The sequence below is a fragment of the Ictidomys tridecemlineatus genome, chromosome 4 (genome assembly GCF_052094955.1).
Source record: "Ictidomys tridecemlineatus isolate mIctTri1 chromosome 4, mIctTri1.hap1, whole genome shotgun sequence".
Taxonomy (NCBI): Eukaryota; Metazoa; Chordata; class Mammalia; order Rodentia; family Sciuridae; genus Ictidomys; species Ictidomys tridecemlineatus.
Genome location: NC_135480.1, coordinates 2,877,842 through 2,893,838, shown reverse-complemented (window position 1 = coordinate 2,893,838; position 15,997 = coordinate 2,877,842). Strand labels below are relative to the sequence as shown.

The 15,997-nt window shown below is 63.3% G+C and overlaps 1 protein-coding gene and 1 long non-coding RNA gene across 13 annotated transcripts in view; one reads left to right on the top strand and one right to left on the bottom strand.

Annotated features, from left to right (window-relative positions):
- The window catches only part of LOC144376942 (uncharacterized), a 20,819-nt gene extending 19,269 nt beyond the window's left edge, over positions 1 to 1,550 (top strand). For 4 of the 11 annotated variants that reach the window (XR_013437348.1, XR_013437350.1, XR_013437343.1 and 1 more), the window contains one exon: positions 112 to 1,548. This is a non-coding gene — a long non-coding RNA (uncharacterized LOC144376942). Of the gene's footprint in view, positions 1 to 111 lie in introns of all 11 variants that reach the window. The other 7 variants (XR_013437352.1, XR_013437349.1, XR_013437347.1 and 4 more) reach the window with 7 other exon arrangements.
- On the bottom strand, positions 1,532 to 15,997 carry Tspan32 (tetraspanin 32). Of its 2 annotated transcripts, none has more exons than XM_013365237.3 (9): positions 15,784 to 15,997; positions 15,058 to 15,172; positions 14,045 to 14,142; positions 10,234 to 10,308; positions 6,491 to 6,592; positions 5,868 to 5,954; positions 4,168 to 4,251; positions 3,790 to 3,881; positions 1,532 to 3,092 (listed from the first exon to the last, which is right to left on the bottom strand). In XM_013365237.3, the coding sequence occupies exons 1-9, from the start codon at positions 15,946 to 15,948 to the stop codon at positions 2,867 to 2,869; spliced, it is 1,044 nt and encodes a 347-aa protein (XP_013220691.3). In that variant the 5' UTR covers positions 15,949 to 15,997; the 3' UTR covers positions 1,532 to 2,866. The 2 variants fall into 2 exon arrangements, with proteins under 2 accessions (XP_013220691.3, XP_077901486.1); XM_078045360.1 differs by having other exon boundaries at positions 2,882 to 3,092; positions 4,168 to 4,348.

The window sequence follows — 15,997 nt, the reverse complement described above, 5'->3', positions numbered from 1 at the left end:
CAGGCCCCGGGCCCAGCCCCGTCTCCCTGCTCCGGGGGCAGAGGCGCAGGCCAGGCAGAGATGCCCGGGAGCTCCTCCTCCTAGCCTCCTCACCTCCTGCTCCTGCTCCAGGCTCTAAGTGGGGGAGTGACAGAGCGCTGGGTGCTGTGGAGCCAAACAAGGCCAGGTGAGGCCTCCCAGAGTCTGGGCCACTCAGGTGAGGCCTGTCCCCGGAGCCCAGAGTGAGTCAGAGGGAGGGATGTGAAGGGGAACTTCCCCTGCGCTGGGTGAAGCCGGCAGCCTCTGGGCCTCCTTTCCCTCCACCCCCACAGTGTACAGGGTGTCCTCCTCCACTCGGCTTCTCAGGCTGCAGAACCAGAGGGGAGCAACCCCTGGAGACGGGGCTGCTGGGGCCCAGAAGCCTCAAGACATTGGGGTGCCTCCCTTTGGGGGTGAATCCTGCGGCGAGTGCTTTATGTGGGGTGAGCGTGTTCTTGTCTGTTCTTGGGGATGCTGGGATCACCCTGAACTCTTGCTGGGGAGTATATCTGTGTCGGCAGGAGGACAGGGGGCACGCATGGGCTTTGTCCTTTGGGGCTGTGCATCGTGGGGTGGTTTATATTTGGGGGAGCTCTCGCCTGGCCTGGGTGGGGGCAGGGCCCCCTCCCCCAGTGGAAGCTCTGCCCTGAGCTGCGCCCACCTGGTGCTCCCCAAGACTAGGAGGTGGACTGAATTCTGCAGACATGCAGGTGGCTCAGCACAGAGGTGGGTGAGTGTCCAGTGACGGTGGCTGGTGCGGCAGGATTTCCGAATCACTCCGCCCACCCCACGTCCTGACTGAATCCTGTGGAGCCGGCTGTGTCCAGCCCCAAGTCACTCTGTTCCACAGACCAGCTCTTCACCCTGAGTGTCTCCATGTCAGTCCAGCACTAAGGCAGAGTGACCCGGTGACTCCTCTGGGCAAGCCGGAAACCACCGAGGGTGGACGCACAGGAGTTAAGGAAGAGAGTAACCCAGCGGCAGCCATCGCGAGGCATGAACGGATGACGAAGTTGTGCTAAGAAAATGGACCATGCGTGCACCTTGGGGTTGGGTCAGAGGCACGTGGACGCAGGGACCTGTCAAACCTCTACCCAGGCACCAGCCTGTGAGTGTATCTGACCCCCCAGAGCACCCGCACCTGGAGCATGTGGAAGGAGACCACCCAAGATGGCTCAGCAGGCGAGCAGGTGGGCAGCGCCTGGCACGGTCTGTCCCTCGGGCTTCTTGGCTGGACTTTGTGATGGTCCCGCAGGACTCTTATCTGCCACCCGCATCCCATCACCTCTGCCTTTGCTCCGCTCTGTGTCTGACCCTGTGGCCACTGCTGGCCCTTCTGTGACCCACAGATCATGGTGTAAAGTGCCGTCTGAGACTTGAGTGAGAGAGGTTGCCCTGAAGACTGGCATGGAGAGTGGGGCTGGGGCTCAGCGGTGGAGCAGTTTCCCAGCGTGTGTGAGGCTCTGGGTTTGATTCTCAGCACTGCATGTAAATAAATAAATAAAAATAAAGGTCCATTGACAACAAAGAAATATTAAAAAGCAAAAACGAGTGGCATGGAATGGAAGCGCCTGTGGGTGCCACGGCACGGTCCCACCACCGAGTGAACCAGGGTGTCTGTGAGGGACAGTGCCGCTGTGAATCCGCTGTCGCTCAGTGCACTCTGAATCATGCAAAGACAGACGCGCCCAGTCCGCGTTAATGGCACGGCTCGCTCCTGGCAAATCCCTCAGAACCTGTGCCTGTGACATCTCTGACAACGCGATAAGGTTTCTGCTTCAGGATCCTGACACGCTGCACGTGGTGGAGCTGGAGGGTGCTATTCTGGGTGCGATAAGCTGTCCACAAACGGACAAGTGCTATGAGATTCCATTTCTGTGAGGTCCCTGAGTCACAGATCCACAGGGACAGAAAGCGGGTGGGGGGGGGTTCCAGTGGCTGGGGGAGCTGGGAGCCAGCCTCTGGGGGACAGAGCTTCAGTTTGGGGGGATGGGAAAGTGGTGATGGCGGCACAGCAGGGAGGACGTGCTCAGTGCCCCGGTCGGGCGCTGAGCCATGACGGGGATCGGGAGCTTCGCGTTCCGTGTGTTCCCCACAGTTGAAAAGATCCTCGTTCAGTCAGGAGAGGCTGCGGGGGCCTCGACCCCTCGTGGACCTCGGAGCGCAGGACTCTTAGCTGGTGAAGTGGAGGATCTGAAGCTTGAGGGAGACTTCCCTGCCCTTGTGGTTGAGTGACGGTGGCCACAGGAGGAGGGATGGGCATCTCAAGGAGCAGAAAGTGGCCCCCATTGGCCCCGCCCGCCTGTCCCCAGGAGAACTTGGCCTGTGAGACCCTGAGGGAGAGCCCACCCAGCCCAGCTGGACTCTGCCCTCAGAGCCGTGGGCCGCCACGTTTGTTAGAGCAGAAGAGGAGCAATGGAAAGAGCAGCAGCAGTTTAAGTCTCTGTATGACAGTCCCAGAAAAATGGCTGGGCTGAGACCTGACAGGATCACCAGCTTTGTGGCCCCCGTCATCTCCGGCTGCAGTTGGCACCGGGGGATGGGGCATAGGTCCACACCCAGCTGCCTCCCCGAGAGCCGGGTGAGTTCTGTCCACCGTCGCCTGCTTGTCAGGTCTGGTCTGTGGGGGCCCCAGAGGGTGGCCTCTGCCTAGGACAGCAGCGGCAGGCCCTGGGTGTGTGCTGACCGGCGCTCTGGTCCTCCTCGGCGGCCCTGCTTGCTCTCTTCTCCCCTCATTCCATTCTGCAGCGTCAGAGGACCACCCTGGGCTCCGTCTGCTCTGCACGGAGTCTGTTTATCTGGCCAGTCTTCCCCATCCCCTCCACCTGAAGGACGGAGCTCATCTTCCTTAAGGGTCCTGTGGGGCCTGTGGCTGGTGCCTCCCGTCTGTGGGCAGACGAGTGGCAGGACAGGGTCGAATCAGGGGGTAAGCTCTGGAGCCGATGAGGGTCATGCACGCATCCTCTTGGACCCCATGGCCAGCAAGAGCCTCTGCTTCAGAGGAGCGTCGAGGTACAGGTCCACCCTGGGAGAGTGTGAAGCGGCTGGGCTCCTGGACTTGGCAGCCACAGGCTCTAAGAAGCAGAAAGAATGTTGAGGCCATTCTAGAATGTTCTAGAGGAGACTGTGAATCTGTTCCAGAACATTCTAGGGAAGACCGTGAGGCTGACATAGAATGTTCTGGAGGGGACTGTGAGGCTGTTGTAGAACATTCTAGAGCAGAACTGAGGCTGTTCTAGAACATTCTAGGAGCACTGTGAGTCTGTCCCAGAAGGCTCTTTAGGGGACAAGAGGCTGTCTGAGAACATGGAGGGGCTAGGCAGGATCCCAGGCAGGGAGGGGCCCAGATGACCAGAGTGGGGCCAGCAGGGGGGGTGACTGGAGCTGGCAGGCAGGGTGGCCGAGCACCCGGGAGCAGGAGGGACGTCTGGCTTCTGGGCATGGGTCCTTCCTGGCACTGCGCATGGGGAGTCCTGATAGAGGTCCTGGCCCGGGGCTGTGCCTGGGGGCCCTGGCAGCCCGCACCTCTCTGTGCCAGTGTCTATGCATAGCAGGTGCCAGGCCAGGTCTTGGCAGGGACTGGAGGTGGGCAGTGTGGAGTGTAGACTGGTCTGGCCCCGCCCAGTGGAGCTGACCATCAAGTGCTTCCTCTGGAGACCCAGACATGGCCCTTGGTCCAGGGGCCCCGCCCACCCAGACAGACACAGACACCTTTGGGCCTCCTTCAGGGCTGTAGGACCCTTGAGGCATCCAGTGGGCACGGGGGCCTACCGAGGAGTCAGGGTGTATTTGCCTCTGCGGTCCAAGCCACGGCCGGAGCGGACGGCAAAGCAGAGGAAGGAGCTGAGCAGCATGGCATAGACCTGGTGGACAACCAGAGGTCCCCGAGTCGGCAGGGACACAACACTGGGGGGGGGAGCCCCGGGGGGTCTGGATGTCGCAGCATTGGGAGGGGACAGCAGACCCTGAACCCCCAAGGCCACCTCCTGGATCAGAGGCTGCTCCACCCTGAGGACCCTGGCGTGGCCCAGGGCTGTCAGCTGAGGCTGCCTCATCCTGCCTTCTGTGGCCCCTGGACCAAGGGCCATGTCTGGGTCTCCGCAGGGCAAGAGGAGGGATGGGGAAGGGGCATCAAGCGAGGGCGGGTACCATGAGGGCCAGGCCGGTGCTGGTCAGCATGAAGGCGATGTTCTGTGGCGTCTTCAGGAAGCTCCTGATGCTCTGCAGACAGTCCTAGGCAGGGTGCAGCGCACATGGTGCCCACCCTGGCCAGACCTCCCTGCCCAGCATGACCAGCCTCGGAGGAGCCACGGAGAGGCAGGACCCTACCCTGTCAAAGTCAGGTTGTGGGAACTTGGGGTGCACCACTTTCCTGGGGAGAATCACCCAGAGCCCTGGATGAGGCCGCAAGGGCAGGCAAAACCAAGGATCACAGGCTGGCTGCTGTAGGGCCCCAGGGACCGCCGTGCCTGGCCAAGCTGCCCTGGGCTCCTGTACTGGCCACGTGTCCAGCTCCTGCAGGTGGCCAAGGGCAACACGGCACCTCAGTGTCCAGAGCTCATAGGGAGGACAGAGGAGCAGCCCACGGAGGGGTGAGGGGCTTCCCTTGCTGCCCTGTGCTGTCCTCCCCTCACCGAGCACAGGGCAGCACCCACCGAGGTCCTCCCCAGAAGGGAGGTGGTGTCATGGCATGGTGGCATCTGCCCGTGCTGGTCTCATGCTGCCTGGGTGACCCCCGAATCTCTGCCTGCCCTGACCAGGAGGCCAGGAGGCCAGGCGTTCCCTCCAGATGTGCTGGCCAAGAACTGTGGGCTCTAAGGCAGCTGCCAAAGTGGCCTCTGGCTTCCTGACATTAAAGGACACGGGCACTTCCCACTCAGTAACCCGCTCACGCCTTCACCGTGACCCGGTCCCCAGGGCCGAAGCTGAGAGTCCACCTCCTGCTTCTCTTTCTCCTGGACAAGAACAAAAGTCCCTTCATTCTTCGCTGGGCCCCAACTTGCCTTTGATTCTGAGATTCCAGTTCCCAGAGGGACAAAGGACCCAGGAGCCACACGGTGTTGTCCCACCCTCCTGCCAGCAGGCGTCCTCCTGGCCCACACCAGCCTGCCCCTGCTGGCCCCTGCTTCCCCCGGGGGCATGACAGCCAGGCCCCGGCCTGTGTTTTGCAGTGGGTCCTGTGGACTGCCCTTGGGTGGAAGGGCTCCCTAGCTCAGTCCCTCCCAGCACACTGGCCCTGGGGGTGGGGGCGCAGTGGACGGTCCTTCTGGGCCTCAAGCCATTTCCCACCCTTCTCCGTTTCTTGGAGGGTGGCCAGGCACATCCACAGGAGATAGGGCCAGTCTATTTCCAGGACAGTGGGGCGTCGCAGCAGAGGAGAAGGGACGGCGGGCCAAGTCCCAGTCCAGGCCAGCAGGAAGGGCCATGGCCTGGCCAGGGCTGCCCTCAGCTCAGCCGTCCTCCTGGAATGCCCTTCCTGCTGCTTCCCCCAGCCAGACCCGATACCCTCTCTGGGTTCCAGCACAGAGACCTTTTCTGTAAGCTTCTAGAAGTTTCTGAGGCTGGGTCCACCTGGCCCGGGGGAGCACCAAGCTGGGAGCTGTGTGAAGGAGTGAGTGGAGCCCATGCCTGGTGTCCAGCTGACACAAGGGCCTCGGCTGAGGCCAGGGTCAAGATGGCTGCCGTGAGCTTCTGGCACAGTAGCCCCCTGCTGCCCCCCTCCCAGGGGACCCTTCCCTAGGCCCTTCCACGAAGGCTCCGTGGGTGTGGGAAAACCAGGTCAGGATGTCCGTGGGGCTCTGCTCGAGGCCTGCGTCCTGCTTGGCCAGGAGGCTCTGCCTACTCCTTACCTCTCTCGCTGCCTCCTCGCCCCGACACGGGTCGGCTTCCCTGCTCCCCAGAAGCTGGAAAGGGGACCTCTTTCCACAGCACAGAAACTGGAAGACAGATGCAGGGAGCTGTGGGCAGCGGTCAGGATGGTGGGGAAACTGAGGCACCCATGGACAAATGACCTAGGTGGGTCCTGCAGAACCGGCCCCTAGAGGCAGGGCTTCCTGGGTCACAGCTGCTTCTGCTGGGGCACAGCCACTGGCAGCCTGGGCCTAGCCAGGGGGAGGCCTTCCCTGTAACTTGGGGGCCAGTAACCCTCGCTGTGGGGCCACGGTGCTGTGGCAGACGGAGCGCCCACTTGCTCTAACACTCTGTCCTCGCCGTCTGGAAATCCTTGTCTGAACAGGACCTGCCTTTTCACTTTGTGTCTGGCCCAAAGATTCTGTGGGCAGCTGTCCGGGGGAGAGGATTGGAGCTCTTATCCTCTACCTGAAAGTGGGCAGCCATGGCCTGTGTCCTGGGAAGCCCCAAGGCTGGCCCAGGATGGCTGACTCAGGAGGGTGTCCAGTGCCCATTCTGTGTAGCACACTGAGGTTGACCACCTGTGGCATGCTGGCAAGGGGAAGGCCCTGCCCCGACTCACCGTGTCCTGGATGGCAGCCAGCTCGGGCCACTGGATGCTGGACGGGCTCCTCACCGCCTGGTCATACACCAGGTCGTAGGTGTCCAGCATGGCGTCCTCCACCTGCACCAAGAGCACCACGGGAAAGCCTGGGCCCAGGGGAGCTCCCGTGAAGCCCTGGAGGCCAGGCAGGGCCCGATGCCCCACAATTCCCCCCTCCAGGGGGAGCTCCAGAGGCTCTGGGCACTGGTCACAGGAGTCCTGGACTTCAGTTGTGGGCCTCTTTCCCCAGGATGGCCTGCCATGTGGCCTCCTGCTCCCCCAGGGGGGCCTGAGGGATAAAGCAGAGGCTATGTTCCTCAGCTGTGGCCCTGGGGAGTGTGGCCAAGGGAAGTGTCCACATTCTGCTGTGGTCTGGGCATGTGCAATGAATGGGGCCAGCAAGGAGTCTCAGGAGAGGCCTGGGGCCAGGTCTCAGCCCCCAAAGGTGCTGGTAGGTCCCTCTCCAGAGCCATGCAGAATCCTGGGCACTGGGTTCCACATCAGGACTCTGAGCAGGGATGCTGGGGCACCCAGGTTCCACTCCAGGAGGACGAGGCCACTTGGGGCAGAGGCTGGTGTGGACCAGGCTGGCTGGCTTCCCTCCTCACCCAACATCCCTAGACCTCCGTGCCTCTGCTGTCCCGAGGGTGGCTTTGCTGCCTCTTCCCACGCCCTGCCCCAAATGCCCTCTTCTTGACAAGTATCCCCCAGAAGCAAGATGGAGTCCCACCTATTCCAGGAAGGCATCCCTGACGGTCCCTGGTCTCCTGGCCCAAGGCAGGCCCCCTGATGCCTCTTCCTGTCTTGGAGGCCCTGAGTCCTCCCTTTCACTCCATGCCATGCAGACAGCTGGGACTCACCTGGAGGGCCAGGGTGAGCGAGGACCAGTGTCTGCTCTGGCCACGTGTGCCTGCCCTACAGAAAGGAAGGGGACTACCTCACAGCCCTTGTTTCTCTGGGGCCTGGTCCCCACAGCAGACCCCATCAACAGCCTGCAGGTCTGGGTGGGCATGTGGGCAGGCTGGCACTGGAGCTCAGCTGGCCCTGCCCAAGCCCAGATCCCTTCGGTGCCAGACAGAACTTCTGAGCCCAACACTGCTCCTGGCACAGATTAATCTCTCTGCACTAATGGCTAACAAAAGTCAGACATCCTCATGAGTCATCCCCAACACCGCTCCGTCCTCCCCCACCCCCAGGGCGCCGGTGCCAAGTGGCCTCAGACACTGCAAATCTGGGCCAGGGCTCTCTCTGGGCTTCAGTCTCCTGGCGTGTGCACGGGAGCTGAGCCCTGCTGGGCCACTGTGTCCTCGTGGGAGGAGGACCTGGGGAGGGGGAGGGGCCTTGTGGAGCTGATCTGGGGGGCCAGGTCCTCCTTCCGAACTGCAATGACTTTATCTCCCCTGCCAGCCCATGGTGGCCTAGAGAGGACCCCACGCTCCTAGGACCAGCTCTCCCTGTTCCTGCAGGGCAGTGAATAATGCCTCTGTGGCCGAGGGACTTACATGGCCTGGCAGGTGTCTCTCTGACCAAGGGAGGGTGCCCTGGGGCAGGATCCCCTGCCCCAGACCCCACCACCTGGCTCCAGGGGCCCTGGAAGGCCAAGTTGGACCCTCTCTGCAGGGCTGGTTCAGTTTTGGGGTTCAGGGGACTCTGTACGGCCCAGGTCCATGTTGCTCAGGGGAAAACCAGGGGTGGACGCTGGGGCTCTGAGCCTCATCTGCAGCTGTCCAGGGAGCAGCCGTGCTGGCCAGGGGACTGAGCTACGGTGCTCACGTGCATCAGATCTTGCACTTCACGGTGCTGCGGACTGAGGGTTAGGGTCTGGGACGGACCCCGGGGCTCACCCCCAAGACAGGGTCTTCCCAGATACCTGCCAGGGTGTCCTACCCCCTCAATGGCCCAGGGTGGCACCAATAGGTCCTGGGGCCAGGTAGGAGATCCCATGAGGAGCTGCAGAGGGTCTGAGGATCTTCCATGAAGGCCGAGCTCAGAGCATTCAGGGACGGGACTTGCCCACCCTGAGGATGCTCCTCCTCCTACTGGGCTCAGTCTCGGCAGGAATTCTTAAAGGGAGCTGGGCCATCCATCTTCCCCACAGACTTCTGGGGACAGCAGGAGGTTGCTGCGCAGTGGCCATGAGGCCACAGCAGTGACCAGCAGCCTCTTCGCCCCACGGCCTGGTCTGCATCGCTGCCCTCCCCAGCCTCCAGTTGCCTGCTGGTGCCTGGGAAGTGGCATCTGGGGACCCCCTGAGTAGGGGCTCCTTGGAGTGGGGCATAGAAAGGGCACCCCACTCTCAGCCCTGGCCGGGCCTGGGCTTTCCTCCTGTCCTCAGGCCTGCCAGCTGCAGTGGCCCTGGTAGCCATCTTGAGATGCTACTTGCTTCAGCACATCTTAGGGGGCCCTTTGGGGAGGTGCAGGGGGACGGGGTGACTGGCCTGGCTGGACCCTGGCGCCCACCTCAGCCTTAGCAGTGTCGACAGCTCTGTCTTCTGGCCTTCCTCACCAACAGGCCTCTGTCTGGTGGGCCCTGCGAGGACCCCTCTCTCTTGAACGGTTAGTCCTAGGCTCAGAGCCCCAGCCAGCCCAGGGTACTTGGCAGCTGTCTGGACCAGGGCACCCAAGTTGTGATCCAACCTCCAACTGGCCAGACTGTTCCTTCCTCAGTGGACAGGAAACGTGATGCCCAAAGGCTGGCCTGGGCCTCCTCTCCTCCAGCTGTACTGCTGGATCCTCCTGCCCAGAGCCTTAGCTGTCAGGGGCTCTGCCCCCTCCAGATCCTTCTGAGCCAGTGGAAATGGATTTCCCTCTCTCTGGTCTCAGGGGTGGGCACTTTGGGGAGAACTTTGGGCAAGGAAGAGAGAAGAGGCCTCAACTCTGAGCCAAGAGCCTGGACCCCTCCATCTGAGCATGCCCAGGTGACCCCAGAGGGCAGGCCCTCCATCTGCAAAGATGTGGCTGGCCACTCAGAGGCCTCCAGAGGATCTCCTACTACAGCCATGGCCGCGAGCCTAGTATCTTGCATGTCTACTGGGGATTGGGTGTGTCAGGACTGGGTAACTGAGGGTCCTTGAGGACCCCAGGAGTCACCTCCTTAGCCCCTGGGCCTTCTTGCCCTGTGTGGAGCTAGGCACCAGCCCCAGGCTCTAGGCCTGCCCCCGGGCCTGTCTGCTCTGGGCTCTCCAGGGCCTGCTGGGGCACAAGGGGCCTTCCCTCCTCTCCAACCTACTGGCTTTCAGCCAGGATGCCATTGGACCCTACCCCTGGGCCACTGGGCAGGTCAGTGTCCAGAACAGGACAGCAGCTGTGCTGCCCATGAGGCCAGGACTTGCCCACCACTGTCCTCCAGCCCCTCCTACACGCCATCATCCCTGCCTCCAGGTCTGAGTCAGATCCAAGTCCCTCTTTGGGCATTTTCGGGGCAAGCCCTCTACCAGGCGGCCACATCCCCAGCCCATGCTGTGCATTTCCTGGAATGTACCACCCCTCTAGTCCGTCTCTCACCCACCTCCCCCAGTTGCATCTTCCAGGGCCTGGGGTGTCTGCAGAGGGACAAGGGAGGGGCAGAGCTCTCCCCTCCTCCCCAGGGAGCTGCTGCCCCTAGCCCAGGAGGAGACCTCCTGCCCCTGCACAGAGGCAGGAAGTCAGCCAGTGGGCCCCTTCCCCACCACACACTGGGCGCGCTCCAGCCCTCAGCTGCAGGTGGGACGGCAGGCACTCACCTGGGTGGGGTTGTGGAACCTCCAGAGGGCCACCTGCACCAGGCTGCAGAACACCAGGGCGAAGCACAGGAAGCCCTGGGAGACAAAGGGGCCTGGTCACCGTGTGCAGGCTGGTGGCCTGGGGGGGCTGGCAGCTGGTGTGCAGAGAGGCGGCTCCCTAGACGGAGGTGAGCGGTTTGGTTTTGTGGTCCCGGGACGTGAAACCAGGGGGCTCTGCCACTGAACTGCATCCTCAGCCAGTTTTATTTTACATTTTGAGACAGGGCCTCGCTAAACTATTGAGACTGGCCTTGGAAAGGTGATCCTCCTGCCTCAGCCTCCAAGTCTCCAAGATTACAGGTGTGTGCCCCCAGAACCGTTTGAGGTGTGGGTTTGAGCCCCAATCCTCCTTGCCTAAAGGGGAGACTTAGGACCACGGGAGACTTGCTGGTGGGTCCCTTTCCCGTCACTACTCCCTGCTGGCTCTAGAGGGCCTGTCAATCACAGTACCACACTGCCCGCCCCAGGAGGGGCAGCCCATCCCTGGGGTGGCGAGACCCTGTCCACTGGAGGGCTTCGGCGAGAACATTGGTCCAGGAGGGCCAGGCAGAGCCTCCTGCCCCAGGACTCCCCCAGGGAAACGGAGCCCCTCCTCAGGAAGGGAAGTGGCCCCCAGCCCTGGGAGTGGGTGGGTGCCAGAAGGTTGCTCTGCGTTGTTTTCAGAAACATGCCTGGTGCAGGATGGGTGCAGCCCACCTCACAGCTGGGCTGGCTCCAGGACACAGTCTGCAGCCTGGGGAGCCAGTCCTCTGGGTGGAAGAAGCTGGGGACAGGGAGGGGAGTCACACCTGGGGGTGCTGTGGCCTCCCTCCCCTCTGGGTGAGATGCCAACACTTCCCCCCGGCCCCTGCGTGTCCCAGGACCACGGCCAGCTATCTCCAGGCTCTAGACGTGTGGGGCACCACCCGCTGCTCACCAGCCCCCCCCACACTGCCCTCCTTTCCTTCAGGGTCCAGACTTTTGAGACCCTCCCCGTTGAAGAAGCTGATGGACATTGTGGACCTCTCCCCTGACACTGCACATGAGCCCTCCCCACTTTGGGGACAGTGTCAGAGGTTCCTTTCCCAGACTGAGAGCCCTGGGGACACTCCCCACCAGAGACCCATCTGGTGACACAGGACCTGGGTCTCCACCACATGTCCTCCTGGCACCGTGATCCAGGCTCTGTCCACAGGGTTCAGCTCTTCTCTCATCAGTCCCCTGCCACCCGCAGCAATGCCAGTGTGTGGCTTGGCCAACAAGCGCTCCGCGGGGACTCTCTGCAGGCTGTCTCAGCCCCGGAGTCATGCAGATGCAGAGGGGCCCCAGACATTTGCCAGGATGGCACGGACACAGCCTCACTGGTTCCCCAATGTGGGTGCAGGCTCCGCGGGAGTGGGGAGCCCTCTTCTCCACGTGCCATGTGCCTGCTGGGGTCAGCCCTGACCTGCGTAGCATCCTCTCCCCTCCTCCGTCTTCTGCCCCATCCTTTCTCCTCCTCTCCTACTCTTTTTCTTCATCCTCTTCTCCCTCCTTCTCTTGGCTTCTCCTTCCTGTTCTCCCTGGCCCTCTTCTTCACCCTCCTCCTCCTCCTCCTCCCCTCCCTGGGGCCTGGCTGAGGGCAGTCCTCCCCATCTGGAAGCCATCGCTCAACACTGTCTCCCAGCCTCGAGGCCACGAGCCAGCTCAGAGACCAGCATTTTCCAGAAAACATTCCATTCTCAGGAGAAAGAGCACCCATGGCCCGCCCCTCGCTGCTCTGTCTCTGCGGAGAGGGTCTTGGGCAGTGGATGGACCCCCGAGGCGTCCACAGTGCAGAGGATGCTGGGCAGGCCAGGCGTCCGCTCAAAATGAAAACAAACTCGTAAACAACTTGAATCGCTTCCTCTGGGCTGAGGGGCGGCTGAGCTTCTGGCTTAAGTTGCTCCTTCATTTCCTGTGCAAAGGCTGAAGGGGGTGGGCAGGAAGGGGCAGGGAGGGGCAGCCAGGCACCACACGGGAAAAAATCTTCCACTTGCTGTCCCCTCCCCGCCTTGTCACATGCGCGTTCAGAGGCGCCAGGTAGAGTGCGCACACAGCCAGGCCTGCGTGGTGGCCGGGGCAGGTGAGGGCAAGCCACAGGGTCTCAAGTGTCCCTGTGGTGGCCTTCTGGGCTCGCTGTCCACGCTGGGGCCCAGGGTGCAGGGGTTCAGGAGCGTGTCTGGGAGCCCCCACTGGACCTGGAGTGGCGTGGACCCCAGCCCTGCACAGGTATGCAGCTGGGGGTCCCAGCTGCGCCTGCAAGGCTGACCCACATAAGGCCTGTCAGGCCCTGAGTCTGGCTGCAGCTGCTGTGCTCCCTTGGGGACCACCCAGAGTGTGAGTCCCTGCAGGAGTGACTGTCCCTGTGCTAGGAGACCTGGGGTCCTCATCAGGCAGGCACTGAGCCCAGGGCTAGGCTGAGAACCCCCTGGCCCTGCACACTGGAGGCTCTGTCCTCAGGGAGCCCCAGTGAGGCAGAATTGAGACCCCCGGCCATCCTGGGCCTCCTTGGCCACAGATCAGCTGGGGAACCCGGGAAGTCCACGGCAGGACCAGGCAGCGCAGGCCAATGAGGGTCCTGACTGGAGCCTGTGGCCACCTGCTGCCCTCTGCCGCCTGCCATCTGTGGCCTCAAGCCCAGCTCCACAGCGCCCCCTGGTGTCTGACACGCAGCCCTGGTGCCAGGCCTCTCTGGGCAGCCCTCTTGGTCTCTCTGGGCAGCCCTCTTGGTCTCTCTGGGCAGCCCTCTTGGTCTCTCTGGGCTGGTCCCTCTGGGGCATCCCCCGGCAAACACACACCCTCACGGAGCACCGTCCACCAGCCCTGTCACCTCCTCACTGGGGCCTCCCTCTCAGCCCCCACACCAGGCTGCACAGGCCTGGTTTTAGTGCCCACTCGTGGCCGGTGCTGTTCCTGCCCTACGTCTGTGTCCCCAGAGTGGGAATCCTGGTGAGGTTGGAGCTGCTCAGCCGCCCCCAGCTGTCCCTGTGCTAGGAGACGTTTGCAGACCTGGGTCCTCATCGGGCAGGCACTGAGCCCAGGGCTAGGCTGAGACCCGCTGGCCCTGCAGACCAGAGGCTGTGTTCTCAGGGAGCCCCTGTGAGCTCCCAGCACAGGCCACCCAGCAGCCACTCACAGGCAGGGCGAGGCGAGGCCCGCCTTCGGGGGCAGGGGTCTCCACACGCAGAGGGTGGAGGGGAAAGGGGTGACCTCAGGGCCGGAATGGAGTGACCAGTGAAAGGCAGAGCACCAGAGAGGAGCTTCCCCCGCTCAGGTGAGGGGGAAGGAAAGGTGGCCATGGGGGGTCACGGGCAGGTGTTCTGGGATGGCCAATAAGGACTGGTGGGGACCAAGGTGGGGCCCACGTGGAGAAACAGATTTGGGAGCAACGAGGGGCCCCTTCTACCAGGTTGAGGCCCAGGGCCTGTGAGACTGGTGGCCGGGAGGGAGGGAGGAGGAGAGCTTGGCAAATGTCCTGCCTGTCCCTGCCCAGTCTCCTCCTGAGAGGAAATGGAGTCCCCCGAATCCTGGCCCCAGAGTCCTCTGGGTCACAGAACCAGGTCCTTAGGGGACGGCTCCAGGCTCCAGGGCCGGCTCGACCTTCAGGGCTCTGCTGCTGGGTGTGAGGAGGAGAGTGAAGCAGGCCCTGGGCAGTGCACTGGCCGGCCAGCACCGGCTTCTGCTTGAACATTTCAGGGTGCTCCCTGGGCTGTCCACCTCCCCGTCCTGGCCCTGTCTGGGGGCGGGGAGTCCAAGGTCACCGAGAACTCACCGTGGCCAGGAGGCCTGGCGCCTCTCTCATGGTGGCTGCGGCACTCAGGGTAGCTCCCAGGCTCAGCAGGCCCGCCAGGCTGATCCCCAGGGAGAAGACTGGGTGGGAGAGAGGGGAGGGTGGGGTGGCCTGGGGTGGGCCTGAGGCACAGAGCCTGGGCCTGCCTCCAAGTCGGGGGTCCTGGGGGTGGGCTGGACCTCTGGGGAGGCCACATTTCCCCATCAGTCAGGGATGTGCCTCCCACTGCCCAGTGACCTCCTTCCTCCCAAGGCAGGGGGGACGAGGGAGCAAGCAGGGCCTTGGGCGGGCACTGCTCCCCTCCTCTCCCGGCTTCAGGGGCTATCTTGAAGCTGCCACCGTGCCCCAGTGACAGGTGTCCCTGTGAGGCTGTGGCCTTATCAGCCCAGACCCAGGCCCCAGGCTTCCTGCTCCAGGGTGGCTGGGGCTGAGGGAGCAGGAGACCTGGACCTGCAGGCACACACTCATGGCCTGTGTCCCCCACCCTGGCCCTCTGGGCAGCCACCCTCCTGAGCCCCTTGTGCTTCTGCTGGGACATGCCCTCCCTGAAGCAGGCGCCTCGCTCTGGTGGAAGGGGGCCACCCAGCAGGCGCTGGCCCTTCCTCAGTGTCCTCTGCCCTCTGAACACTGATATTCCGCTGCTGCATCCCACAAGACCCTCCAAGTCCAGCTCCAGGCAGCCCCCAGTGTGGACTGAGCTCCGACAGCAGGGACCTCTGTCCCGTCACTGCCACGTACACCACACTGTCCCCACTCCCGTCACTGCCAGGTACACCACACTGTCCCCACACACCTGTGGGGTGGGAGATGAGGGCAGGAATCCCAGCCATGGTCCAGGACACGGGGGGTGCTCCTTCCAGCCCCTGAGCCCTGGTTCCTGCCCCAAGCCAGCTCCTCTGGACGGGCTGGGGCTGGGGAGCTGGCCCTCGTCCCCAGGGCCCTTCACCAGCAGCCTGCTTCCCCCTGTGCCCTGTGGTGGCTCTGACCTCACTCACCCCAGCGGTGCACGGCCTCCCACGGGTTGCTGTCCAGGGAAGCACGGCTGACCACAGCAAAGCGGTCCTCGAGGTGAAGGAGAGCCATTGCGGTGGCCATGGAGAGGCTCAGCAGCTGGGGGTGGGCAGGCTCAGAGCGTGGGGCAGTGGCAGCTGTCCCGGGGCGGGGAGCTTGAGGCCCCACAGGGCAGGGTCTAACCCCAGACCCTTGGTTTCTGGCCTCACAGGAGATGTCTGAACTTGAGGACCGTGGGGTGCCTCTGGGGTGGTCTCAGAAGCCTCCACCCAGACACCGTCACACACGCGTGGACACACACACTCATTGCACAGTTTCCGCAGGACCCAGACCTTGGGTCAATCCGTCTGCAGAGCCCTGACCCCTCCCCAGCCCAGGAAGACCCCCTCCCCTCAGAGCAGGAGGAGGCCTGGGAGCCCTGGAGCCCAGGTGGCCAGTACCCTTCCCTGGCGTAGCCCGTCCACCCCAGGCCCAGGCCACCCAGGGCCCTGGGTCCAACCCAGGCTCATCTCGGCCCTGCACTGTCCCTCAGGAGGATGGACACTGTCCCCAGGGGCCTCCTATCCAGATGTCAGGAGTGCCCCCCAGGGTTCCAGCACAAGTGTGCCGAGGCAGACTGGGGCGGCAGGGCTGGCGGGTGTAAGTGTGCGTGCGTGTGTAGGCCTGGGCCACCCTGCCCCCCCCACCCTCCTGCCAACCCCGCCTGTTACCAAGACAAAGAAGCAGGTGACCAGCATCTGGCACTTGGCGACCCTGACTTGCCTCCCGGGCCCCATGGTGGCCGCCCCTCTCCTCTCCTCTCCTCTGCTCCTCTGCGTGGTTTCCTGCCAGGCAGGGCCTTGCACCACAGCTGCCCGCCCAGGACGTAGGTGCATCCGCCCGTCTGTCAACACACCCGAAAGCTGGGCGGCTGGGTGCCCTGGG

Bases quoted from the DNA above. Each gene is read 5' to 3' on its own strand.
- Tspan32 (XM_013365237.3), bottom strand. From the start codon at position 15,948: ATGCACCTACGTCCTGGGCGGGCAGCTGTGGTGCAAGGCCCTGCCTGG. The intron at 14,143-15,057 runs GTGAGTGAGGTC...TCTCCCACCCAG, and splicing joins GGAGGCCGTGCACCGCTGGG to TCTTCTCCCTGGGGATCAGC. The intron at 6,593-10,233 runs GTGAGTGCCTGC...CTCTTGGTGCAG, and splicing joins GGTTCCACAACCCCACCCAG to GTGGAGGACGCCATGCTGGA.